This window comes from Peromyscus californicus, unplaced genomic scaffold (genome assembly GCF_007827085.1).
Source record: "Peromyscus californicus insignis strain IS unplaced genomic scaffold, ASM782708v3 Scaffold_21__1_contigs__length_65335640, whole genome shotgun sequence".
Classification (NCBI taxonomy): domain Eukaryota; kingdom Metazoa; phylum Chordata; class Mammalia; order Rodentia; family Cricetidae; genus Peromyscus; species Peromyscus californicus.
In genome coordinates this window covers 13964405-13991128 of record NW_026294514.1, presented here as the reverse complement: position 1 = coordinate 13991128, position 26724 = coordinate 13964405, and the positions used below count along the sequence as shown (strand labels likewise).

At 38.1% G+C, this 26724-nt stretch overlaps 1 protein-coding gene and 1 pseudogene across 5 annotated transcripts in view; one reads left to right on the top strand and one right to left on the bottom strand.

Moving 5' to 3' along the window:
* Window positions 1-26724, bottom strand: part of Nbeal1 (neurobeachin like 1) — a 154582-nt gene that overhangs the window by 47605 nt on the left and 80253 nt on the right. For all 5 annotated transcript variants that reach the window (XM_052749579.1, XM_052749582.1, XM_052749583.1 and 2 more), the window contains 16 exons: window positions 25690-25849; window positions 25482-25584; window positions 23423-23579; window positions 22184-22342; window positions 20337-20496; window positions 19471-19559; window positions 16824-17363; window positions 15896-16071; window positions 12605-12758; window positions 12063-12191; window positions 10418-10723; window positions 9934-10083; window positions 6688-6845; window positions 4506-4630; window positions 1476-1602; window positions 734-882 (listed from right to left, as the gene is read on the bottom strand). In XM_052749579.1, coding sequence (XP_052605539.1) covers window positions 734-882; window positions 1476-1602; window positions 4506-4630; window positions 6688-6845; window positions 9934-10083; window positions 10418-10723; window positions 12063-12191; window positions 12605-12758; window positions 15896-16071; window positions 16824-17363; window positions 19471-19559; window positions 20337-20496; window positions 22184-22342; window positions 23423-23579; window positions 25482-25584; window positions 25690-25849 — 2842 coding nt within the window. The remainder of the gene's footprint in view (window positions 1-733; window positions 883-1475; window positions 1603-4505; window positions 4631-6687; window positions 6846-9933; window positions 10084-10417; window positions 10724-12062; window positions 12192-12604; window positions 12759-15895; window positions 16072-16823; window positions 17364-19470; window positions 19560-20336; window positions 20497-22183; window positions 22343-23422; window positions 23580-25481; window positions 25585-25689; window positions 25850-26724) is intronic.
* LOC128117579 (ubiquitin-conjugating enzyme E2 L3-like) lies at window positions 2118-2780 on the top strand (annotated as a pseudogene).

Genomic DNA, 26724 nt, shown 5'->3' with positions numbered 1-26724 from the left:
CCAGAACCTCAAAGCTATTCTACTACCTTTCTATGAGAACAGATGATAATTTCAAGTATCTGTACCTTAGAAATCTTTCTTTTTCTAAAATGTTGGATCTTCAGATTTAATCACAAAAAAAAGTAAAAGCTTACAGGATGGTGTATATATACAAAGGTATGATAAAATAAAGACTGAATTTTGCAACCATAAGTTTATTATGATAGCCTCAAGCCAAACCTCTTAAAATACACTAATAATGATGGCGATGATAAAAAGCAACTGGCTGTGGGTGTGCATGCCTATAGTCCTAGTTACTCAGAGGGCTGAGTCAAAAGGATTTTAAGTATAAGGTCAAACTGGGTAACATTTGCCTTATATAAGAATGACCCTGGTTTCCAGATCTCTGAGTTCAAGGCCAGCCTGATCTACAGAGAATTCTAGGACAGGCAAGGCTACACAAAGAGACCCTGTCTCAAAAAAACAAACAAACAAACAAACAAAAAACAACAAAACAAAAAAAAAAAACACCAAAAAAATGGTCTTGGTTTCAATCACTACTACTGTGTATGTATGTGTGTACACATACAAATTATTATTTCTCTTCAATACATAGTGGCTGCAGGAGTCTAATTCATCATTGACTTTCCATTTTTCATTTTACAAGATAAACCCTCATTTCACAATCTCATCTAATTCACGACTGATGGAACTGGCTACTTCCTAACGGAGGTGTGTTCCCAGAACTACTCACCATCTTCTTTTTCAGTACTGTTATCATGGAAGTAAATGTGCTGAGTCGTGATTTCCAATCTGCCAGGAATTATGTCAATTACTGTAATGAGTTCACAGTCTTCAGTCAACACCAATTTTTCCTTTTGATCCTGTTCTTCCTTCTCATCACTGTACAAAGAGTTTAAAAGAAGCAATCATCAATTTAGTTGACTTATGTGGAAGAGAGTATCTTCTTTCACTGCTGATACTGAATGTTTACGTTGTCTTTTTGAAATTCCTAATTAGTCTAGCTAGAAGTTTGTTTTTGCAATGTTTATTTTTTTACTAAGTTTTGTTTCTATAATTATTCAGTCTCTTGAATGGACTTCTTGTTATATCTCTATTTTTTCTTTTGTTTTTATGTTTCATACATAATTTTTTTAATCAGATCTTAGATCAGACCTAGGGTCTTGCATACTATGTAAGCCCTCTACTGCTGTATTATACCCACAGACCATGTTGTACACTGCCACATAAACACAGCTTAAGGCATACGTCACTCAATATAATGTTTTCATTCAAAAATACTTTATAATTTCAAGATACAGATCCCAACAATCCCAGGCAAAAAGTCTTCCTCAATAATTTCAGTAAACACAGACTTTTAACTGTCAGTGTGATAGTAACTGTTGCACTTTGGAAAAGCAAACTCTAGCAAATCCACAATTTTACAATCCCATTTCTCATACATAATGTAAATGCTTTCAAGTACTCATACATACACATTTACTCTGGCTGCCATGTCCTCTTCCAGAAGTTCTAGTTTATCTTCCTCCATATCACTAAGTTTAACTTGTTTCACTACTTCCAAAAGCAAAGAGTCACTAGAAGGCTGCAAGTGTTGGACACCTGTTTAAGCAAAAGAATCAGTTAAATACAGTACAAAATATTATAGCACTTCTATATTTTCTGACAGTTATGATGCTTGATGATTTTTTAAAATTATTATTCATGTAGTAAAAAATACATGCTTTAAGATTAAAGTTATTTTTAATAATGGCTAATTCTTGATTAAGAAATAGGCTAAGTCCTGGATTAGCAGTCTGATAAAGGTATAGAGCTGACTTTATGCAAATTACAGATTCATGAATCATAATTATATTTAATTAAAAGCAATGTTAGTTTATAAAATAATTTCAGTGTGTTGATATCAATGTGATTGTGCACTTGTACTAAATATCAAGTGATAGCTGGTCCAGGCATAGTGGCCCATGCCTTTAACCCTAGCACCTGGAAGGCAGAGGCAGGTGGATCTCTGTGAGTTAGAGGCCTGCCTAATCTACATAGCGAGTTCTAGGACAGCCAAGGCTACATTGAGACCCCACTTAAAAAAAAAAAAAAAAAAAAGGAGCACCAGATCCAAGATGGCGGCCAGCAGGAGGCTGATGACGGAGCTTGAAGGGATGCGCAAATGTGGAAGGAAAACTTCCGTAACATCCGGGCTGATGAAGCTAATCTACTGACTTGGCAAGGGCTTATTGTACCTGACAGCCCTCCGTACGACAGGGGCCTCGAGAACGGAAATCAACTTTCCAGCAGAGTATCCATTCAGACCACCCAAGACCACATTTAAAACCAAGATCTGTCACCCTAACACTGATGAGAAGGGCAGGTCTGTCTGCCCGTAATTAGTGCTGAAAACTGGAAGACAGCCACCAAGACCGACCAAATAATCCAGTCCCTCATAGCACTGGTGAACGACCCCCAGCCTGAGCACCCACTCCGGGCTGACCTAGCTGAAGAATACTCTAAGGACCGTAAAAAATTCTGTAAGAATGCTGAAGAGTTTACAAAGAAATATGGGGAAAAGCGACCTGTGGACTAAAATCTGCCATGAGTGATTCCAGCAAGTTTGAGCAGAGCCCCGAGCAGTACTCAGATACCCCGCAAAGCAGGACTCTGTGGAAAATTGACACGGGCCACCACCTGGCGTCCGCTTGTGGCAGTTACTAACTTTCGACAGTTTTCTTAATCAAAAGTGGTCTAGGTAACCTGTAAAGAAGGATTAAAAAATTCAGATGTTCTAAAAAAAAAAAAAAAAAAAAAGACTATGATCAGTTAGTTGTCTATAGCTGAATCATTATTTTTTGGAGTACATGGAAAGTAACAGATAACTCTGATACATACACAGTACATTTATATTATATAAACTAAAGACTTTGTAATAACTAAGGGCTTTGTAATAGAAAAGAACATGATACACTAGATTTAAGTTCTGTCCTACCTCTGGTCTCTCTGAATCTGTGCTTTCTACTTTTTAAAAACTTTACAACTTACTTGATAAAACTTTTTTAAAAAGCACAGTTAACAAAAGCCAAAAAAACAGAAAACAAAAAAAACCCAACAGGTAAAAAGGATCTTTGCCAGCTACACATCTGACAGAGAGGTATTATCCAGAATATATAAAGAACCCAAAAGAGAGCCAACACACACACACACACACACACACACACACACACACACACACACACACACACACACACACACACACACACACACACATCTCTCTCTCTCTCTCTCTCTCTCTTAAAAAAGTGGGCCTGGGACCAGAACACACAGTCTTCAAAAGAAGAAAAAAATGGCTAAGAAATATCTAAAGAATGTTCATTGTCCCTAGCAACTAGGGAAATACAACCAAAACAACTTGGAGATTTCATCACAGCCCAGTCAGAACGGCAAAGATGAATGGACAACAAACAACAAATGCTGAAGGGATGTGGAGAATAGAGATCCCTCACGCACTGTGGGTCAGGGGACGTCTTGGAAAAGAGGGCTGAAAGACTAAGAGCCACACAGTCTGTCATGAGACTGTATCTACTAGAACATCAGAAGATGCGCCCGTAAGGTCTAACCAACATGACTGACCGCCCAGATAAGAGTTGAACAAGGACAACAATAGTCATGCCAAATGGAAGCGGGGGAAACTGGGGAGACAAGACAACAGGCCTCAGTGAGTAAAACTGTGATGAAAAAAGTGGAAAGGACAGTGGTTTTCCTCAATTTAAGACAACAAATAAAAGTCTATAAACCCAGACTCATTATCAAGTGAGAGGTATGAAAGGAAAAAAAAAAGGAGTGGGAACTTCCTAGAGAAGGATTTCTTGAAAAATGAAAGGGAAATATCGCAATTTAAACAACTACCAAATTGAAGTGGTGCACAGGGGGTGAGGATAGGGGGTGGGGTCCTGCCAGGTGATGAAGACAGTTCAATTTTGAAGTGCTCAAGTTCCAGGATACTGACAAAGCAGAGCACCTTATAGAACTATGTGTTACTTGTAAGAAACATTCAGTTAATGTCTGTATCATGGACAGAAATACTATTTTATATTAAAGAGGAAAATCCCAATATCTGATTTATTTTAGAATACAGAACCCTAAATGACAGGCACCACGGCTTTCTTCAGTTCTGTACGATCAAACATATGAATATGTTAAATGGGAAAAAAAATCTGAAAGTTGGCACTCATTTTATCTGTAAACCTGTCATGAGATACAGCTGCTACAAAAGCAGCTACAGTGACAATAATTATGACTTGGTAAACATGTAGGTGCCATGAACTCATCACAAGAAATACTTCATATTTCACAGACTTAGATTTAGGCCCAAATCAACAACATTGAATTCACATACCCATTTATACATACTTGAAAGCACTATACCCCTTCCTTCGTAAGTAGCCATCTAAAACAACAAGCAATAATAAGCATTCCATCAACATCACTTTATTAAAATAGGCAGATATGTAACTCACCTAAATTATCTCGTAAGGCACTAGCTTCCTCATGGGTTTTGAAATTGTAATTTGGTACCAGTTTAAGTCTCATGCGGGAATAATTTTCTACATTAGCTAGTTTCCAGTGAACTCGATTCTGTTTCCTAGAAACATTCACAATAAAACAAGTAAAATTATAAAGATTGGTTGTTTGAAGGGTGGAAGAAAGTATGAAATACTTCACAACTGTTTAACACCACTTTAGACAATGTTCACGGACAGAGCATTTGCCTAGTATGTACAAGGCCCTGGTTTGATTACCAGCACTACAAAAATAAAGACGTATAAATTATAAAGAAAGCAGTGGGGTTGGGGATGAATAAGAACAAAGTATACAAATACCATATTTAAACCTAATACTCTTTATATGCTGGCTATTACTTTTGAACAAGTTTAAGTGTTTATATTTATCATCTGGATAACTATCAAGAAAATTAAAATAAGCATGTTTAACTATGACATACACATGATGAACCTAAGAGAGCTTAAGTTATTTACCCAAGATGCCATGAGGTTTAATGGTAGACAAATAAGATTTGAACACTAACTTTCAGACTTCTGGTTTGATTACTTTATTCTTTACTGTTAAATGCAATTTCAATGCTGTAACAGTATTTAAAAGTTTTATCATAAATAAAGATAGCTGCAAATGAATGAAAGACCAAAATACCAAAGTTAAGACAGTAAAACTCTTAGAAGAAAAAGGTAAATTTCTATGACCTTGGACTTGGGTGTGTTTTCCTAAATACACTATCAAAAACAATGCAAGTATAACAAACCAAACTAGTCATTAAAATTGATAGCTTTTGAACAACAAGGGCCACTATTAAGAAAGTGAAAAATCATCTACAAAATCACCTAATGACAGTTATTGAGAATACATACATTCTAACACACACACACACACACACACACACACACACACACACACCCCAAACAAAAAGTCAATCAAATCAACCGGATAACTAGGTAAAGGAAACAAGCCAACAAGGAGCACATGAACAGTGCTCAGCATCGTTAGTTATTGGAGGAAGAAAAGCATAGTTACAAGGCAATGTTTTATACACAACGGGAGGGACATTTGAAAGAATGTGGCAAAACTGGAAAACATATACTCCTACTTGGAACATAAAATGATACAGCAGATGTGGAAGTGTCAATTCTTTGATAAGTTAAACATAAAATACTACCCAGCAATTGCACTTGTATTATATACCCAGAAGGATTAAAAGCATGCTCTCAAAGCAACATTTTTTTTATTTCAATAAAACTTTATTTAAAATAATAGTAAGTTGGATTTCACCAATGAGCTATAGAATGTCAGTCCTGGTTTATATGAATATGTTCAATGGTTGAATATAAGTTTTGTGCTGGTATCCTATTAAATGATTAATGGAGCCATAAAGGAATATTTGCATTGGAAGTTGAGACTAAGTAAGGTTTTAACAAGTTAGATGATCCACCTGTGAACACTGTGAAGGTCTGATAGTGGAGACTTGGGCTTGGGGAAGAATTGGACTGAAGGATGGTAATGGAAACAAAACTGTTTACTGTACAATGTGGTCCACTTGCCTAAGGGAAATAAGAGCCATTTATACATATTTGTTCCTGTTCAAAGAAAAATGTAATGAATTGCTAGAACCTTGGAAATGTCATTGCTATTCTAGGAGATGTCTCTCTGCTCTCTCCCTGTTATTTTTATTCAAACCAACATTTTGACACAACTGTCCACAGCAGCACTGGTAATAGTAGCTCAAAGGTGACAAAGAACTAAATGTTTATCCTTTCATTAGCTGGTTGAAAAAATAAACAAAAAGTTTAGTTTGCTGCTTTGTAAAAACAAGGGTTATAAAATATATACACCAAAACAGAAGTGAGGGTATTAAGTTGTAAAATATTGAGGTACATAACATCATCAACTCTAGCTTAATGAGGCAGAAGTATTCTCATGAACTTCTAGAGTCTAATGCGTGTATTATCAAGGTAAAAAGAGAACTAACCACATGATAAATAACACATACATACAAACCTGTAATCATCCCAAACTAATTCATGAAAAGACAATAAAGTTTGAAGTATTTGTTAAAGAACTGGAATAAAGAGATGGCTTAAAAGTTTAAAATTTATTGCCACAGTTCTAAAAGACAAAATATGCATCTACCTTTCAGCCCAAGGCCCCCTTTCACATGTCAGATAGAGTCGAATTGCCTTCCAGCGTCTAAACGTGGCCAACTGTTGACTGCTAAGTTGTTTGATCATATTATTGTACCTCAAGTTCTCTTGACGTGCTTTTCGATTAAATGGTTCCACAAAATACTCCTGAAATAAACAGCATAAGGAACATTGAGTAATATATTTACAAATTTTTAATTTGACCAATAAAAATGGTGTATGAGAAAGAACAACATAATTTTCTTATTTCATTACAATATTTCTCTTTGATGAGGATGGTAGAATTTCAGTTACGTTCTACTTAGATTTTCTGACTCATAAACACACACACACACACACACACACACACACACACACACACACACACACACACACACGTGGCTGATAAAATAGGTCAGTGAGTAAAAGGCATCTACTGCTGAGCCTAACACGCTGAGTTTGTTCCCAAGCACCCCAAGTGTGGTGGTCCATGACTGTAACCCCAACACCAAGGAGGTGAAGTCAGGAAGATCAGAAGTTTAAGGTTATCCTTAGCTGTATTATCAAGTTTGAGGTCACTCTGAGACCAATATGACTGTCTCAAAAGAAAAAAAAAAAAAAGACTGAAATCTAAAATACCTGCTATAACTCAAGAAAAACAAGCTATCAATAAATTGTAGCTGTTACAGGTCATGTAGGAAAGAAATCAATGACCTAAACATAACTAAAAAAGACCACCACTGAGAAAACTGAGGCAGTCACAAAGCTCCATGAATACAACTTCTTCATGACATGTGTAGTAGTGGGTTGGCGCAGGAAGCCGTGGAGTTGGCCTGGTCTGGCTGCCGAGAGGCATGTGTCACAGGTTTTTCAGGTTGGAGTGCCCCCCATGGCTCCTGGGGCACACTGTACCTTACAGTTCCAGAGATACTGATGCACTTCCTCAGGCAGTTAGGCATTGGGCCACTTTGTGTTTCTCTGTATGTTCCCTTAGTAGCCAAGGAAGCATGGAAACTTGACAGGACAATTGGTCTTAGACATTAATCCTGTGGACCCTGTATGGCTTGCAAACGTCACTGTATCCTGACAACTACAACTGTATTGATCCTGGCAATTGCCATTATATTCTGTTTCTGATGAAGGTATAAAAAGTCTGATTGCTATCAGTAATTGTCACAGCCTGAGGTGTGCTGTGGCCTCTCCAATCTGGCCTGATTGCCTTGGCCTGGTAAATAAGTACAGGTGCTTACAGGCTAGGGATATGGTGCAGCTGGTAGCATGTTTGCCTAGCAGTCCCTGGGTTCAATCAATAAAAAGGTCCTAACAGTGGCAAACCCATTTGAAAAATGAAAACAGGAGGGTTCTAAGTTCAAGGCCATCTTTGCACATACAGAAAATTAGTTTAAGGCCAGTAGGGACAACACGAGACTGCTTCAAAAAATAAACCTGCAAGTAAGAAGTTAGGCAAATTTGCTAGCAAAACCGCTCAGGCCTTGCATTTTTTCTTTTTAAAGGTATATAAATTTAACTTTATTAATAGAGAAAAGACTATGCAGCTTATCTCTACAATTTAAAATTAGTTTTAAAACCTCTGTCTACCAAGAAATCGATGGATCTAAGTAGTCGTATTTCCACGTACTGAGCAATTCCTATCTGTGGGGTTGATGGCAACACCACCTCTTTCATTTCTGCCTCGAGTAATGTTTCACTTCTCTTTGTCAAGCTGACCACAAGTTTATTGATTTTGCTAACATTTTGGAGAGCTCAATTTTAGTTTAATTACTTTTTCTCTCTTCTGCTTTATTTATTTGTAATTAGAGGGCTGGAGAGATGGCTGGGGATAGGGGGTTCTGCTCTTAAGAAGAACCAGGTTCAGTTCCAGCACCAACACAGTGGATAACAACTACCTGTAACTCTGTTTCCAGGGATTCAATAGTCTCTTCTGACCTCTCAAGTATCCTGCACATACACAGGCACAGACGGGTGTGTATTCAGGTATGTACGTACACACATATGTACACACACACACACACACACACACACACACACACACACACACACAAATAACTTTACATCTAAAATGTTTAATTGAAATTAATTTGTGTGAGTGAGGGGGGTACATCAAGACACCCTAGTGTTGTTCGAATTCTAAAGGGTCTTGTGATTAAAAAAAAAACACAAAAAACACAAACCCAGAGCCAGAAATTGGGCTAAATGCTGAAAGATCAGAGAGACAGAGGAACAAGCCACCTCTTACCTTTAGGACTCCTCAGCCTGAAAAGACTCAGCCAAAAGGCCTCTAGCCAAATGAGCTTCCTCAGCCAAAAAGGCTTCTAGTTCTTGTCTCCTCACACTTTATACACCTTTCTCCGCCCAGCCATTAACAGTGTGTGTGTGTGTGTGTGTGTGTGTGTGTGTGTGTTTCCCAAGTATTGGGATAAAAGGTGTGTGCCACAATTGCCCGACTGTTTTTCTCCTAGACTGGTTCAATCTCATGTAGTCCAGGGTGGCTTTGAACTTACAGAGATCCACACAGATCTCTGCCTCCCAAGTGCTAGGATTAAAGGTATGTGCCACCACTGCCTGGCCTCTATGTCTAATCTAGTGGCTTGCTCTGTTCTCTGATCTTCAGGCAAAGTTTATTAGGGTACACAATATATCACCACACCCTAGCAGTATCTACTAACAGATTTTTAACTTAGTAAGATGTTTTATACAATCATAATGCCATTATTAAATGGTTAATGATCGGCCATTTTTATCCCAATTAGGAAGTATTTTTAGACCATGTTAGTTTCCAAATTTCTGATGGAATTACTTTCATACTTGTAACCAACAAGAAAACTCAATCTAGAAAATGTAGCATGAATCCTAATTGGTCTTAATAAAAACCTGGACCAGATATCGGGGTAAATGCTGAAAGATCAGAGAGACAAAGGAATAAGCCACAGCCACCTCTCACCTCACCAACCCCTCAGCCGAAAGGAATGAGCTCCTGTCTCCTCCCACCTTATATCCCTTTCCTCCGCCCAGCCATATCACTTCCTGCCTTAATCTCCCTAGTGTTGGTATTAGAGGCATGAGTGCCTCCCAAGTACTAGGAGCAAAGGCTTGAGATGCCAGTGCTGGGATTGAAGGCGTGTCCACCACTCTATGGCTAACTAGTGCCTGGCGTTGTTCTCTGATCTTCAGGCAAGCTTTATTTGTTAGATCATACACAAAATATTACCACAAGAAAACAATGAATAGTTTTTACCTGAAATTTCAGCTTACTTTCTCCTCCCTCTCGGTCTCTTTTATGCATATTCACCATTAAGGCTTCATAGCAATTCTTCCAGTAAAGTGCCATGCTCTCATGACCATCATTGAATGTATGTGTTTCATACTGCTTCATGTAAGGTATAATCTTAGATTTAAAAAAAGAAAGAACACATAGAATTTTCACACTCTTCTATACAAATAATAAATCAGCAGAAAAATCTTGCTCAAAAGAGAGAAAACCATGAGACTGGAGAGATTACTCAACAGTCAAAAGAATGCTTGCCGAGAGCAGTCACAGGCCTGGAGTTTGGGTCCGGCACTCATACAACACTCCAGGCATACTACAACCCTAGCTCCAAGGGACTGCACACCCTCTTCTTGTCTGTGTGTGTGCAGCACACACCCGTACATATACACATGCATACACCCATGCACACACACACATAATTAAATCGTTAAAAATGATTTTAAAAACTTACATATTTTTCGATGTAAACTTGCCATTCTTTTGAATTGCAGTATTCTTGAAAATCTTCAAAAAATGAAGCACTTCCTTCGGTAAAAGGCAAAGAAGGCAGGTGCAAGTTCATGAAAAGAAGCTCATAAATTTTAGAAACCAGAGTACGGAAAAGAGGAATCAGAAATGAATAGGTTTCTGTCTGTTCCTTGATTGACCGACTTAGAATATGTTCTAGTTTCCCTAAAATATAGCATGCTTCATCTTGATTTTCAATCACTTTGGTCTGAAGAAGGGCGTTTAGCTTAGCGGATGCCATTGCACAAACCTGGAAGAAAACAGGTTAAATAAATGGGACAAAAAGAGCATTAAAGCAAACACTGAATACTAGCAAAAGATATGCCTCACTCTAACAGTTCAGAAGTTTTATATAGTCAATAACTATGGACTTTCTTTACTTCCAAGCTAACAAGTATGTTATTGTTTCATAGACACTGGCATAAAACATGAAACTATTTGGAGAGAGACAAAGACCTACAAAAATTTTAATAATCACACCATCACCATTTGGACTGATTCCCCAACTCTAATTCTAAGTGAAATAAAAACCAGAAGACATCTGCACACAGACTGGTTCCTCAGAGAGGAACCCCTAGTCTAGGAGACCTATGTACCTTATACATTCAGTTGATCTTTGCCTTCGAGAAAGGGATTAGCTTTGTTACAACAGGCAGTCAACAAACTTGCTTTCTGCTCTAGAAAGAAACATGACTTCTATCAGGAGGCAAAGCCAGGTGGATCTCTGTGAGTTCAAGGCCAACCTGGTCTACAGAGCGAGATCCAGGTCAGGCACCAAAACAACACAGAGAAACCCTTTCTCAAAAAAAAGAAAGAAAGAAACAAAAAAATACCCAATGAGAACAGAAAAAAACGACAGACCAAATGTCAGTGGAATTTTCTAACCTTTTACATTTTAATTTACAACAGGAATAATCCTCTTTATAAATACATTTTATCTTTAGTTCTAAAATCTAGCAAAAACAATTAACACGTACATAATTGGTGTTTGATAAGTGAACAAATATATAACGGAGTGTAAAATTCTGGGTTAGTAAAACAGGAAAAGAGTTCAAAAGGAAAATTATCATAAATCATTTTCCCTTAAAATACAATTCCTAAATTTCACATACACAAATATCCCCGCAAGCTATTTAGCAGCTAGCAAACCGCACTGAGTACAGATGGCCTGTGAGTAAACCCCACAGAGGAAGCATTCACATCAGAGTCCTAGGTCTGAGAGTAACAAAAAGCTGCTTCTTACGCTTCTTTCTGATCTTATAAAATTGAAATTTCAAGTGAGCTAATAGTTTTTGGAACTCAAAAGATACTGAAAAGCGGGTCTGAAAGATGGTTCAACAGGTAAAGAAAGGTGTGTGCCACAAAGCCTTATGACCTGAGGTGGATCCCAAAACCCATGTGGTGGATTGAGAGAACTGACTCCCACAAGTGGTCTCTGACCTCCATGGAACATGTGTGCACAATGCTGGCACATAAGATAAATAAAGACACTATGACAAACAATACTGAAAAGGCATTATTACCTGGCTCTGCACCAGTAACGATGGTCTGTGAGGAGACAGAAAATAGCATGAAAAGAGATGACAAACCTGCAAACTGCCTCTTCCAATGAATTCTAGAAGCAGCTGGATCTGTATTTGGGAGAGTTTTACCCATCCTGGATTCTCAGAATACCAAACTGACAGATAGTCAAGGAGCTGCATGGTATCTTCTAAAAGCTATCACAAATGAAAAAATGAGAAATAAAAACATCCACTTTTAAAATGTACTGATTTTCCAATCATAAACAATGCAGAAGTAGTTTAATGTGTAGTTGCCAAAAAAGAAAGAAGCATTGTAAAAACTAACAAAATCAGTGTTTACTACGATTAAACATTAATGCTCCAAAAAGAAGAGGTGCAAAATTTCTTTCTTTAAATAATTCTGAACTACTCAAAATATGTATCTATTTATATTTTGGGTTTTTTTTTTTTTGCAACAGCGTATCACGCTGTAGCTCAGGCTAACCTAGAACAGTCTATGCAGCCTATACTGGACTCAAACTGTGACAACCCTTCTGCCTCTCCCTCCTAACTGTCAAAATTACACCACACGGGGCCCTAGAATGCAATTTCAAAAGGTCATTACTAACCTTCTCAGTCCACATGTTTGAATTAACCAGTCCTTCTGACTGCAGAAAGTCCTGTATGATCAGCATGAGTCGGAAGGCATTTTCAGCAGTTACGGGACTACTTTTGGCATCTCTGTTTTCTGTGACTGCCCATTCTAACATCTTCTGTAGCAAGCTAAGTGTAAAATAAAGTCCTCTTAAAACCATTATAAGCTTAGGAAGAAAAGCTGAAAAACTAGTTACTTATTAGCAGCATTGTAACTTCAACGATATACTCTCACCAGCAGGTTATCACTAAGATTGTAGATGGAGGACTTCTGGGTAAAATGGTAGGCTGCTTCTGTGTGATGCAGCATGAAAGTAGTAGGTAGAATAAGAGAAGAAACAGACACTATTCCAAAGTAAGAAATAGAAGAAGAAAATTACAAATCAACAGAGGTAGTGAAAGGACACTTGGGAAATGTGGAGGAAGAGACAGGGAGCAAAACTCCAGGCTCTGAGACCTCTGCAAGGGGAGAAGCAGAAGCTGCCTGCAAAGTTAAGCTAGCAAGAGATAGACAGTCCTACCCTGAAGACAAGCCCACAGGCTCCACAATCCTCAACAGAACTGCAAGCTTTGGTGAGACAGTAATCTCTAGTGAATGAGTCAGCAGTGAAGAGAAAAGCCTCCCTGCTACTCTGTCCGACTTAGAGGGCAGTGAGCCGAGAGCATCTTGAGAATCTACTGTCAAAAACTGAGCTACCACCAGGAATGGCAGGATAAACCTTTAATCCCAGCATTGGGGAGGCAGAGGCAAGAGGGTCTCTGTGAGCTCCCAGCCAGCCAGCACTACACAGAAAGGCCCTTTCGAGGTAGGGGTGAGAGAGAAAAACAAAAATAAAAAATTAACAATAAAATCCTGAGCGCCCACAAGGGCCTGAGAACAAGGAACAACTACAGATTACAAAGCTTCAATATAGCCTGCAAGGTAAGAACTCAAGTCAGGAACCTGAAACAGCAACCATGAAGGAACTCTGCTCACTGGCTTGCTCTTTGTAGCCTATCCAGGCTGCCTTCTTCTATTACCAAGACCATTTACCCAGGGATGGTACTGCCCATAGGGAATTGAGCCTTCCCACATCAGTCATTAATCAAGAAAATGTCCCACAGGTCAATCTTACAAAGACACAGTCTCAATAGAGGTTTCCTCTTCCCAAATGACTGTAGCTGGTGTTGACAAATACTAACCAGCACATTCCTTAAACTGTTCAATGAAATAGCATGAAAGGAACATGAACAGACTCATTTTGTGAAGCCCCAGATTATCCTGATACCAAAACCAGATACAGACACAATGTGGTGGTTGGAATGAGAACGGCCCCTACAGGCTCCTATGTTTGAATATTCAGTTCCAGTTAGTTAAACTGTTCAGAAAGGATTAGGAGGTATGGCCCTGTTGGAGACTGTGTGTTACCAGGTGCAGGCTCCCAGTTAGCTTTCTCTATCTCCTACTTGGAGATCAGATGTAAGCTCTCAGCAACTGCTCCACTGCCACGCCTGCTGTCAAGCTCCCCACCACGATGGTCGCGCAGACCGAGTCACAAATTAAACACTTTCTTTTATAAGTTGCTTTGGTCATGGTGTTTTGTCACGGCAATAGAAAAGTAACCAAGACACATGATAACAAGAAAAAAATATTCCTTTAATGAATACAATACAGAGATACTCAGTAAAAATTTTGCAAACCAACGTCAAGAACACATTGACAAGGTCATACACCACGACTAAGTTGGTTTCATTCTAGGATGCAAGGGTGGTTCAACAAACACAAATCAGTAAGTATAATACAGTCATTAACAGACATAAGAAGTCACATTATCATTTCATTGGATGTAGAAAAGTCCCTCAACAAAGTTCAACACTTCTTCATGGTAAAAGCCCTAAAAACTAAGACTAGCCAGAATATCCTTAACTTATAAGACTACAAGATAGACCAAATGCTAACGTTACACCAAATGGCGGGGGTAGGGAGGAATGAAAGCATTTCTTCTAAAAACTAGTGCCTATTCTCTGCTGTAATTCAATATAATGCTATAAATCTTTCCTAGAGCAAAGGAAAGAAATAAAAAGGATGCAGCAACTAGGAAAGAAGGAAGTCAAATAATCTACCTATTTGCAAAGTATATAACCCTACACTCTACCAGTAGACCTCTAAAACTACTAAATTCTTTTTAACAAAGTAACAATGTAAGAAATCACCATTACAAGGAACTAACTTATAGAGAAAGAAATTAGGGCTGCATAGGGAGGGAGAGAATCTCATCTCATTCAGAATAGCTTAAAACAACAACAAACCTATGAGCAACCCTAACAAAGGCAGTGAATGATTCTACAACAGGAACCTTAGAACACTAATAAAATACAACACTAAAAAAATGGAAACACCTCCCCTTCTCAGGAATTAAAAGAACACTGTGACAATGGCCATATTACCTATAGATTCAACGTCATCCCCATCAAAAATCTCATGACAACCTTCATATAGCTAGGAAAAAATCCCTAAAATTCATATAAAAGCACAAAAGCCCTCAAAGAGCCAAAGCACAAGGAACAACCTGGCAAGTATCACACCAGATCGCACATTCACTACGGAGCGACAGACTCAAATATCATGGCACAGAGCACAAAGTCAGATTTATAGAACAATGGAATGAAGGGTTAGGAAATAAAGGTACTCAGCTAGAGTCACATTATCTTTGGCAAAAAAAATGAGACATATTTAAACATATAAACATATTAAAACATATAAAACTATTTATCAAACAGTGTTGGGGAAACTGATTTTGGCATGTTGAAGAATGAAATGATATAGATCTAAATCTCTCATGTTGCATAAAAATCAATTCAAAATGTGTCAAAGACCTTAATTTAAGATCTGATAGTTTGAAAATCCTACAAAATATATAAAAAAGAGGGACCTCCCTACACTGCTGCTGAGAATAGAGACTTCTGCTGCAAATATGGAAACCAATATGGAGGTTTCTCAGAAAACTGAAAATGAAACAATCATAGGACCCATATGTACCACTCTTGAAATCACTTAACTTCAACTCTATCTAAATCTTCTGACACTGGAATTTCTTTTTGACTTCTTTCTACATTATACTAGAATGGTAAGACCTAGGAAGAAAAAAAATTAAGGAGTTTCTTTCCCCTCTCTACTTTCTTTCCCCTCGCTACTACATACTGAATTAAGGGTTCTGTATTCAATTTTAGACTCCCACTCAGTCGGGGGGAGGGGCTCAAAAAATAATCACGAACTGAATACTTACGTTAGTTTTACTTCATCTGATGGTCGAAGTAGCTCACTTGATATTCCTGGTTTGGCTAATGCTGAAAACACTTGTCCTCGTTCAATCCAAGTGTCTTCATCAGACTTTTCTAGTCCTCTACACATGACATAATTCAAAATATCTGTAAGCGACTGAAGAAGCTCCTCTTCACATCCCTATAGAAAACATTAATACTAAATTATTAGAGTTAGGGAATGTTAAAAAGCAAAACACAGAGCCATCTACATATACTTACTATTTATATAAGATATTTTTAACATTTTAAGAGATTTTTTATTATTTTTAATTATGTGTAGGTATATGTGTGTGCATATGGAAATGGAATTCAGGTCTTCTGGAAGAACAGCAGTTCTTAACTGCTGAACTACCTCTCTTGTCCCTTTTTAACATGTCTTTACTGACTGAAGACACAAGATGTGTTAAGATGCAGGCTTTGTTCTAAAGACAGTGATGGGGAGCTGGAGAGATGGCTCAGTGGTTAAGAGCACTTACTGCTCTTGCAAAAGACCCAGGTTCAATTCCCAGCACCTAAAATAGTGGCTCACAACCATTCATAACTTGAGTTCCAGGACATCCAATGCTCTTTTCTGACCTCCAAGGTCACCAGACACATACATGGTGCACATACATACATGCAAGTAAAACATTCATACACACAAAGTAAGATAATCTAACATGTGTGAGCTAGTATGCTCAATCCCTATTACCACACATATACAAATACACACACACCAAAACAAAAAAAGCAAGCTATTTCCAAGTGACTAGTGACAACACCCTTCTAAATTTTAGATAATGAGACTTAGACTATGAACAGAAAATATTAGTAACAGCTCACACACTGCAAAGGACCAGAAGCATATAACAAGAATATGAAAACTTATTTTGGAACGATAAGCAAATTTACCTCTTGGCTCTCAAGGAAAGAGAAGTCATCAGTGAAGTCCATTTCATCTGTGATACTTCTTTCTTTGTCAGACCGCACAGAGAACGACTTAGTAGACTCTACTGGGGATGGGGTGCTAGGTGAGCTGTCCAGCATTTGACTTCCACTCTCACTCAGTTCGCATGAGTCCATCCCACTGAGATCTAAACTCAGATGGGATGTGTTACTATGCCAGAATTCTTCTTGATTCTCTGACTTGAAAGATAATTCTCCCTCAGAGCTATCTTCTTGAAATAATGGTGTGTTTGAGTTCAAGGACTGACCATCTTCTAAACTCCAATGATCTGAAGATACATCAGCTAGTGCCATTTTTTCATCATCGAACTTTTCAGTTGACATATTTTTATTTTCTTTCACTGAAACAGCCTTTCCATGTTTATGAAGATAACTTATATTTTCAAAGTTTGCTTTTAAGAAAAGTCTAACAAAGGTGTCTTGCCAACCCACTTGTTGTGATATGTGGTATGCTGCATCTGGCTGGGACTGCAAAATCTGTAATATCTGCAAAGAGAACACAGCAAAAATTACAAAAAAGAATAAAAAATTCTTCAAAAGGCATACAATACTTTTTATGAAAAGATCTCTTTTCAATTATTTTAGCAGCAAAGTAACTTAATGAGAAACAATAAAAGGATACACTTTCAAATTATGTTCTGTGTGTGTGGTGTGTGTGAATGTGTGTGTGCAGATGCACATGCTTATACACGGAGGTCAGAGAAGGATATTGAGTGTTTTGTTCTGTCACTCTCCATCTCATTCTCTTGAAGTGGGGTCTCTCACTGAACCTGGAGCTAGGGTAATGACCAGCAAGCCTCAGCTACCTTTTGTCTCGAGCTCCTAAAATACTGGTCAAGGGTTACCAGTACAGGAAAGAAAATGTCATAATCAAATGAAGCACAAGGCCTAACACCAACTCTTCCAAAGGTTAAATGTAAATTAAAAACAAATTGTAGGAACTTTCATAAACAAATGATAGGAAATTATTTCCATGAAGTTGAAAAGACACAGAAACTTCTAAGGGTATATCCAACATGAGGTCCATGAGCGGCACACTTAGGAGAATGGCTATGAATGAAGCCCAATTCATTTTCAGATAACGTCATGTCATACTGTCAAAAAGTAAGACATAATGGGCCAGCAAGACAGCTTGATTGGAAAAATGCACTTGATGCCAAGCCTGAAGACCTGGGTTTGATCCCTGGGACCCACACAGTAGAAGAGGAGAACCAACTCCCCTAGTTGTCGTCTAAACTCCACCTTCTCACTGGAGCACAGACAGAATCACACTTGGAGATGCACAGACACACACACATTGAGAAAACAAATAAAATGTAGTGAAAATTTAAAAATAAATTTAGAAAGTCAAAGCCTTTGTAATATGGTGTATCTGTTAGAAACGGCCAGGACCAGACACGCCTGCAATACCAGCCACTAGAGACACTGAAGACGACATAGATGCAGTGGTGCATGCCTGCAATACCAGCCACTAGAGACACTGAAGACGACATAGATGCAGTGGTGCATGCCTGCAATACCAGCCACTAGAGACACCGAAGACACAGATGCAGTGGTGCATGCCTGCAATACCACTTACTAGAGACACTGAAGACACAGATGCAGTGGTGCATGCCTGCAATACCAGCCACTAGAGACACTGAAGACACAGATGCAGTGGTGCATGCCTGCAATACCAGCCACTAGAGACACTGAAGACACAGATGCAGTGGTGCATGCCTGCAATACCAGTCACTAGAGACACTGAAGACACAGATGCAGTGGTGCATGCCTGCAATACCAGCCACTAGAGACACTGAAGACACAGATGCAGTGGTGCACGCCTGCAATACCAGCTACTAGAGACACTGAAGACGGAGTTCACAACTTCAAGGTGAGTCTGAGAAACTTAGCAAGACTATGTCTCTAAAGTAAAAAAAACCTCAATAAAAGGAATTTGGGGTCCAGTGTTTACTACAAAGAAAGGGAGGCAGATAGGGAAGATCAGGAGAGGAAAAGGGAGAACGGGAAGGAGGAGGAGGAAGGATACAAGCACTGAGGGTTCTGGTAGAGGACAGTATTTTCTGGTAATGATTTTAGACTGTGGAAAGGGAATAGTTATAGAAGAATAAGTAAACCTAACTCTTGACATACTGGAGCCAGGCGGTAGTGGCCCACACCTTTAATCCCAGCAGAGGCAGAGACAGGAGAATCTCTGTGAGTTCGAGGTCAACCTGGTCTACAGAGAGAGATCCAGAACAGCCAGGACTACACAGAGAAACACTGTTTCAAAAAACAAAACAAAACAAAACATGACATACTGATTTCTTATAATTACATGAAGTTAATTCTTTTCTAAAATGAACAATTTATTATATATTTATGTATGTGTGTTTTTATAATTTAAGGCACTCTTGTTGTATTATACAGGTTGGCTTCCCACATGGTGTAACTAAAGGTGTGCACCACCATGTCCAGTTTAAACTGCTTATAAAATAATTTCTATTATGAAACAAGCAAACATAAAACTTGGATCTGCTGCAAACCATTCAATGAAATACATAGTCACAGTAAGACAATCTTATTATAAAACACATCTTGAAAGTTTACTAACCTTTCTACAGAGGACCACTCTGACATTTACATGTGTTCTGTGAGAGATATATACTACAGATAACAGATCTTTGAAATTAATAACAGGATCTATGAGTTAAAAAAAAAAGTTAAGATTAAATTTCATGGATATCCAAAGAAAGAATAGTATTACTTGTATAAATGCTGAAGTAATTATTCACTTTCCAAGGAGAACTATATATAGTATGTTCAAATTTCCCCCCAAAACTTCAGGTTGATAATACTCAAATTAAGCCTAAGTAACTTCTCTTTCTTTGATTACCTGAGTATAGTGTCTATGCCACAGGGATACAGTAATAGTATCTATCTTTTTATATACATATTTTGGATTATCAATGAAACTTGATAAACTTAGTAAATACTTAGTAAACTATTCAAGATAAAAAGCCTCATTTTTAAAAAGCCAGACCCAAATCAAACAACTGCCATAAATTCTACTTTGTGGTTAAATACAGAAAAAAAAAATTACTACAAAAAATTAGAAAGAAAATATGTATCAAGGTAGTTTTCATTTTACCTTTAAGAATGTAAATACCTTTAAATTTTTAAGCTCCTTTTATACATATTTTCTTTAATACTCTTTTCTTATTTTGGAAACTATCATTAACTTGGCTACTCAGTAAACATTTACTTTAAAGCTATGTTCTGGGAAGTCTAAAAACAAGGTATCTCTGTGTAATAGTACTGGCTGTCCTGGAACTCGCTCTGTAGACCAGGCTGGCCTCGAATTCACAGAGATCTGCCTGCCTATGCCTCCCAAGGGCTTGGATTAAAGGCATGTGCCACCACTGCCTGGCTGAAAAACCAATTTCTTAAACACATCACTGTTACCAGTCTTAATGATACCTGTATTAATGATTTGATTGACAAGGTTTTTGATGAGAGATGCATTAACTGGAGCTTCATTAAGGAGGAGTCCGATTCCTGAATAGCCAACTTCTCTAAGACGGATGCGCTGTTTACTACGCTCATAAACATTGGTGCATTTCAACATTTGTTCCATGACCTGGTCACAAAAAGTAATACAGTCTTTTCAATACAGAGAAACATTGGATTTTGAATCATTAACAATAAATTTTACTGACATGCATCTGTATTTGGGTAAATAATGTTTAAAACTCTAGTTTAAATATGGCAGATAAAAGAACAGTGTAAGCCGGGCAGTGGTGGCACATGCCTTTAATCCCAGCACTCGGGAGGCAGAGCCAGGTGAATCTCTCCGAGTTCGAGGTCAGCCTGGGCTACCAAGCGAGTTCCAGGAAAGGCGCAAAGCTACACAGAGAAACCCTGCCTCGGGGAAAAAAAAAAAAGAAAGAAAGAAAGAGCAGTGTATATAGTTAACTGACATGAAGAACACATATTACTATTACCATCATTATTAATGTTTTTGTTTTTGTATTTTGAGGCAAGGTCTCCCTCTGTGTAGCCCTGACTGGTCTATAATTCACTATGTAGAGACCAGGCTGTCCTGTCTTCCAGTGCTAGGACTGAAGGTGTGTGCCACCACACCAATCCTAAAACAGTCTTAACTCATTTACATAATAGGAATCAATTTTCAAGAACAGGAAACATTTGTGAAGCACCCCAAATAATCTACATCTAAAAATGGGAGTAGGAGCTGAACTTGTAGCCCAATTATTTCCAGGGGTAAAAGTAATGTTATTCAAGAGGTTATTTTCTTATAAACTACAAGAGGATAAAGAATATCATAAACAATCACTAAGAATTATTTTAGAAGAAATACTATTTCCTCTCTATGAACGAACCCTAGTGAGGGTAGATGCTCACTGGTAACCTACCATAAGCAACCCTAAAAGGCAAACCACTTTAGACCTTTTTCTTGATCTTCATTTTCTAAAGCTTAGTGATTTCAAACACAGGCAATCAAAACATAAACCCTTGAAAGCATGTTTACTAACAATGTAAAAACACATGTCATCAGACAACTGAGTACAACAAGGAGAACTTAAAGGAGAAAAAAGCTGGTAGAGGACACCTGGATCTTCTACTCTGAGTTCACAGAAAGCTCAATGGGTGGCTTCAGACAAGGGTCAGAGTCTTTACAGTTTGGCAGCAAATAAAATGTACTCTGTGCATTTTGACAAAGTCATTACTCTGTCAGCTTCAATCTTATCATCTGTAACACAGGAGTACTGAGAGCATCCGTCTTCTAACACTGCAGTAAGGACTAAGGAAACTACCACCTGAAGAGTGCCAAAGGCTTGGCATTCAGGAGGCACCATGGAGGTGCTATTATTTACTGTTAAAATGCTCTGACATACCTCACAGATTTACTGCATGTCAGGAAGAACTCAGAGGTTTTTATATTAGGGAAATATGACCAAGAGGCTATTCCACTGAGATGATTTGTCGGATTATATTAATTTTTGCTTGCTATTTTGATGGTCTTGCTTGTTTGGCACCCCTCCAAGCCCCCTTTTTTAAAAGATGTACTGGTAGATTTGGGGGAGGGATATAAACTCAGCACATACTAAGCCAGTATTCTACTATTTAACTATATTCCAAGTCTACAGTATAGTTTTTAAAACACACAAACAACATGAAAAATATATAACAAACAAACTAAACTTAAGGAGTATGCAAAACTAATTTAGTCATAGAATATATAGTGAGTAAATTCATATATTCACAAATGCCCCCAAGATATAAAGATGCTTACAATATTTGCATACCTTAAAAATGATTTCTCTTAGTTTGTCAGAGTACTTCTGATTTAACAGCAAGGTATACAGTATGTCAGCACTTCCTGGTTCAAACATCAGTAAGAAAAGCTGACCTCTAGTTGGGCTGGTCCGTAGGAGACTGAAGAGTATATCCAAAATTCCAAAGAGCTTTTCAAGTTAAACAACACAGAACAAAAACATCACTTATGTCTACAGGCAGCAAGGGGGCATACATCTCACCTAGTTGTTGAACTACATCTACTACACCCTTTCCCTCTCATCTCTTTTGCTTCTTCCATCCCTTTTGCATAGTCTTTCATTATACATATCCAATATCTCTGGAACCATCCCTAGCCTGTTTGCCCATAAGAAAAGAAATCTCTTCCATAGAAAAGTCTAAGCTGGTCTCTTCAACACATAAAATCCCCCTATAAAACCTTATAGGTCTTATCTCTCTCTTACAAACAATCATATTCTTGTTTCACTGTTAACTTCTCTTAATTATGTGGATTCCACTATGTTAAAAGAATAATTTCATAACCATATTACCTGCACTGCTTAATATTATATATATATGTGTATATATATATATATATGTATACACACACACACACACACACACACACACACACACACACGCACATATATACAAATATATAGTTAAGTTCTCAAACTGATGACAGATAATATACACTAAGAAAATTAGGAAAACAAAACTCAAGAACTACAAGATAAAACAACTGTGTAATGATTTGGATATAAAGTGTCCTCAAAGGCTCATGTGCTGAAAGCTTGTTTAAGTTGCTAGCTAGAGGCACTACTGAGGTGATAAGGACAGACACTGACTCCATCAATAGACTAATGACTAATAACTAGTAAGTTAACAGGTGATTATAACAGGCTATAGAGAAGTAAGAGAATCAAGGGTGAAATAATAAATGGAACTGTGCCTTTGAAAGCTATCTCTTGTTCCTTGCCCTTCCCATCCAGCGCCCTTCTGCCTCTTGACTGCCAAAAAGGAGATTTGCTCTACTGTGCTCGCCTAGCAAATGCTCTGTCTCATCACAGCTCAGAAGCAAGAAGGAGAAATGACACTAGAATGGAAAACTCTTAAACCACAAGCCTGTGTAATATTTAATATTTAATCCAATAGAATTTTATTCACTAGACAATGAAGTATGTAAGTTTGTAAGATGACAAAGTAATTAATTTAACAGTTAAAAATAAAATGCATCTCAGGCCTAGTACCTGTTCTTCTTCATTAGTAGCAGCTATGTAACCTATGATACTTTGTATTTCTTCATGCGTTCCACCTTTACAAAGAAAATATTTAATCAGTCCATACAAAGAAGTCCTTATCGTCCGAATATCCTCTGGAGACAGCTCATTACATGTACAACCATGCCTGAAAGAGAGAACACAGTGTGGAAGCTGAGGCATTCATTTAAACACTTTGACAATTTTATATAAACGAATCCACAGTGTTAAAATTCAGGCTGGTAAGAAGTGGATAAAGGCATTTGTTACCAAGCCTGACCACCTGACTCTGATCCTGGGACCCACATGACAGAAGGAGATAACTAAGTCTCACGGTTGTCCTAACTCCACACATGTGCTGCGGCACATGCGTCCCCCCTCCCCACACACAAACAGAAGTCATTTAAAAATTAAACACAAAAACCTTCCTAGGTGCTTGCCATAAGTTTACACAGTGCTTGCTGCGTAAGCATGAGGCCCTGAGCTCGTTCTCCAGGGCCCATGTGAAAAAGCTGGACATGGCGGCCCACACTTGTCATCTTAGAACTAGGAGGGCAGCAACAGGTAGCCTGGGGCTTGCTGCTAGCCAGCATAGACAAGTAGTGAGCCACAGGCCAGGAAGAGTCCCTATCTCAAAAACCCAAGGTGGATGGCATCTGTGGAGAACTGACACTTAAGGTCTCTGGCTTCTACACACACATGTGCACAAGCACCTCATCAGAAAAATATGGCCAAAGATGGCCTGGGAAGTCGACTCACTCAATCAATACGGTACTTGCTGGCAACCTAAGGTCCTACAAGATAAAACAACCCCAGAACCCATGTAAAAAGCTAAGTGTGGCACCCAGGGTTGGGGAAAGGAAGACAGAAGGATTCTTAGGGTTTGTTGGACATCCATTCTAGCCAAATAGATGAGCTCCAGGTTTAAATAAGAGACTCCGTCTCAAACACCAAGGATAGCAATTAAGGAAGATACCAGAGGGGTTAAGGATTTAGCTAAGTAGTAGAGTGTTTACCTAGCAAGTGCAAGGCCCTAGGTTTGGTCCTCACCTCCAAGAAAAAGGGCACCAGGAGCTGGGTGTGGTGCCCACACCTTTAACCCCAGCACTCAGCAGAATCAAAAGGATCTCTGTGAGTTCAAGGCCAGCCTGGTCTACACAGCAAGTTCTAGTACAGCCAGGGCTACACAGAGAAAAACTGTCTCAAAAAAAAAAAAATCAAAAAAGGGGGTGGAACAATACCAGATGTTGACCTCTGGCATCCACAGCAGTGCACATACACTCCTTTCACCCCATGAACACATACAACACACACAGACACGCACACACACACACACACACACATACTTTTAATATAGTTATTAGAGTTCATGGTACCTTTGCTTTTCTTTCCTCCTTTTCATTTTTTTATTTTTTTTTAAATAGAGTCTAACCTTTCCTAGGTTTGCTCACAACTTGCTATGGAGCTGAGAATGACCTTGAACTTCTGATCCTATTACCTCTAACACCCAAATGCTGGGATTACAGGACTACAGTGTCACACTGTTTATGAATACCCACTGTTTATGGCACCCATAATGTTTATGAATCATGTTTATTAGGAATGCATGATACCAAACGAGTAGCCAAGTTGGTTTCTTTTACATTAAGGGACATTTTAAGAGTTTCAGTGACAAAAATAAAATCATTACAATACTCACTATACAACTATAAAATTATAATACTAAGGATCAGACACAGTTATATGTGCTTTAGATATTAACTAATTTAACTCTCAAAACCATCACAGGCCATAGCCACAGTTTTATTCCGCTTTTTATAGATGAAAAACTTAAATAAAGAGAATCTCAATGATTTGAATAGCACTGCACAATTAACAAAGCCAACATACAAGCCTAATAAATGTGAATCTACTGCTCACCATTTTAACCTCTACACTACTCTGTTCCTCTGAAGTTTCAGAAGACCAGAATTTCTATAAGCTACACATTCCAGTCAAATGTCAGACAGAAATGAACAAATTAAACTGAAAAGGAACAAAGATGTCATACCCATAATAAATCCTAAGTGTATCTAGGAGAAACTGCACACCGTACTTCTTCCGGAAAACTCTCCTGCTGTCTTTAATGATAGTCGAAAGATACTGTATATGGCCTAAAATAAAATGTTCACTTATAAATAACATAACTAGAATAAAGTCACACAGGTCATATATTCCAAAAAAACTATATAATATTTTATCTGATAGTTTGGTCTTACCAATTCGAAAAGGAAAATCTCCACGGTTCCAAATTCGGAAGTCAAAGAGTAAATACTGATACATTTGTTGAAGCAACAGTGAGTTTTTTTCTAATGATACCTGTTCAATTAGTAATTGAATTGCCACCAAAACATTAACATCCATTAGGGTACCTGGCACCTAAAATTTAACAGAAAGGGGTTTCATAAAGGTCAGTTTAAATAACAGTATGAAACTATGACTTCAAATAATTCAGAATGTCCCTAAAATAGAGAATAAAAAGTGGTACAAAATATAAGTAACTTAATAAAGTTTCTAATTTAACACTGGATCATATTTTCCTAATGTCATATTGCTAAAGTCTTTCTTTTTAATGCTCAAAGCACCTTATCATTCTAAATTTTTACAGACACTCTAAGAAATTGTTTGTTTATTTTGTTTTTCGAGACAGAATTTCTCTGTAGCTTTTGGAGCCTGTCCTGGAATTCACTCTGTAGACTAGGCTGGCCTCAAACTCACAGAGATCCGCCTGCCTCTGCCTCATATTGCTGGGATTAAAGGTGTGTGCTACCACCACCCAGCCGCACTCTAAGAAATTATTATCACTCCATTTTACAGACAGAAAATCTAAGGCAGAGCATGAAACAGCATCTCCAAACAATTCAGCTTCAAGTTTTAAGTTCAGGCAATCCAGCTACAGAATCCATGAGCTAACAGATGAAGGAACTAAAACCACAAAAATGATGAACCAGTATATGACAGAGCTTATAAAGTTCTCCAGAAGGCAGGGCTAGAGAGATGGCTCAGATGTTAAGAGCACTGGCTGCTCTTCCAGACATCCTGGGTTCAATTCCCAGCACCCACATGGCAGCTCACAACTGTCTGTAACTCCAATTCCAGGGTATCTGACAACATGCAGGCAAAACACCAATGCACATAAAAATAAAATGAAATAAAAAAGAAAATTCTCTCCAGAAAACTTTAAAGAAGAATTATTCCTCTCATATACAGATCTAGAAAATCCAATCACTGCACATGGAGTGAGGACTTTCTCA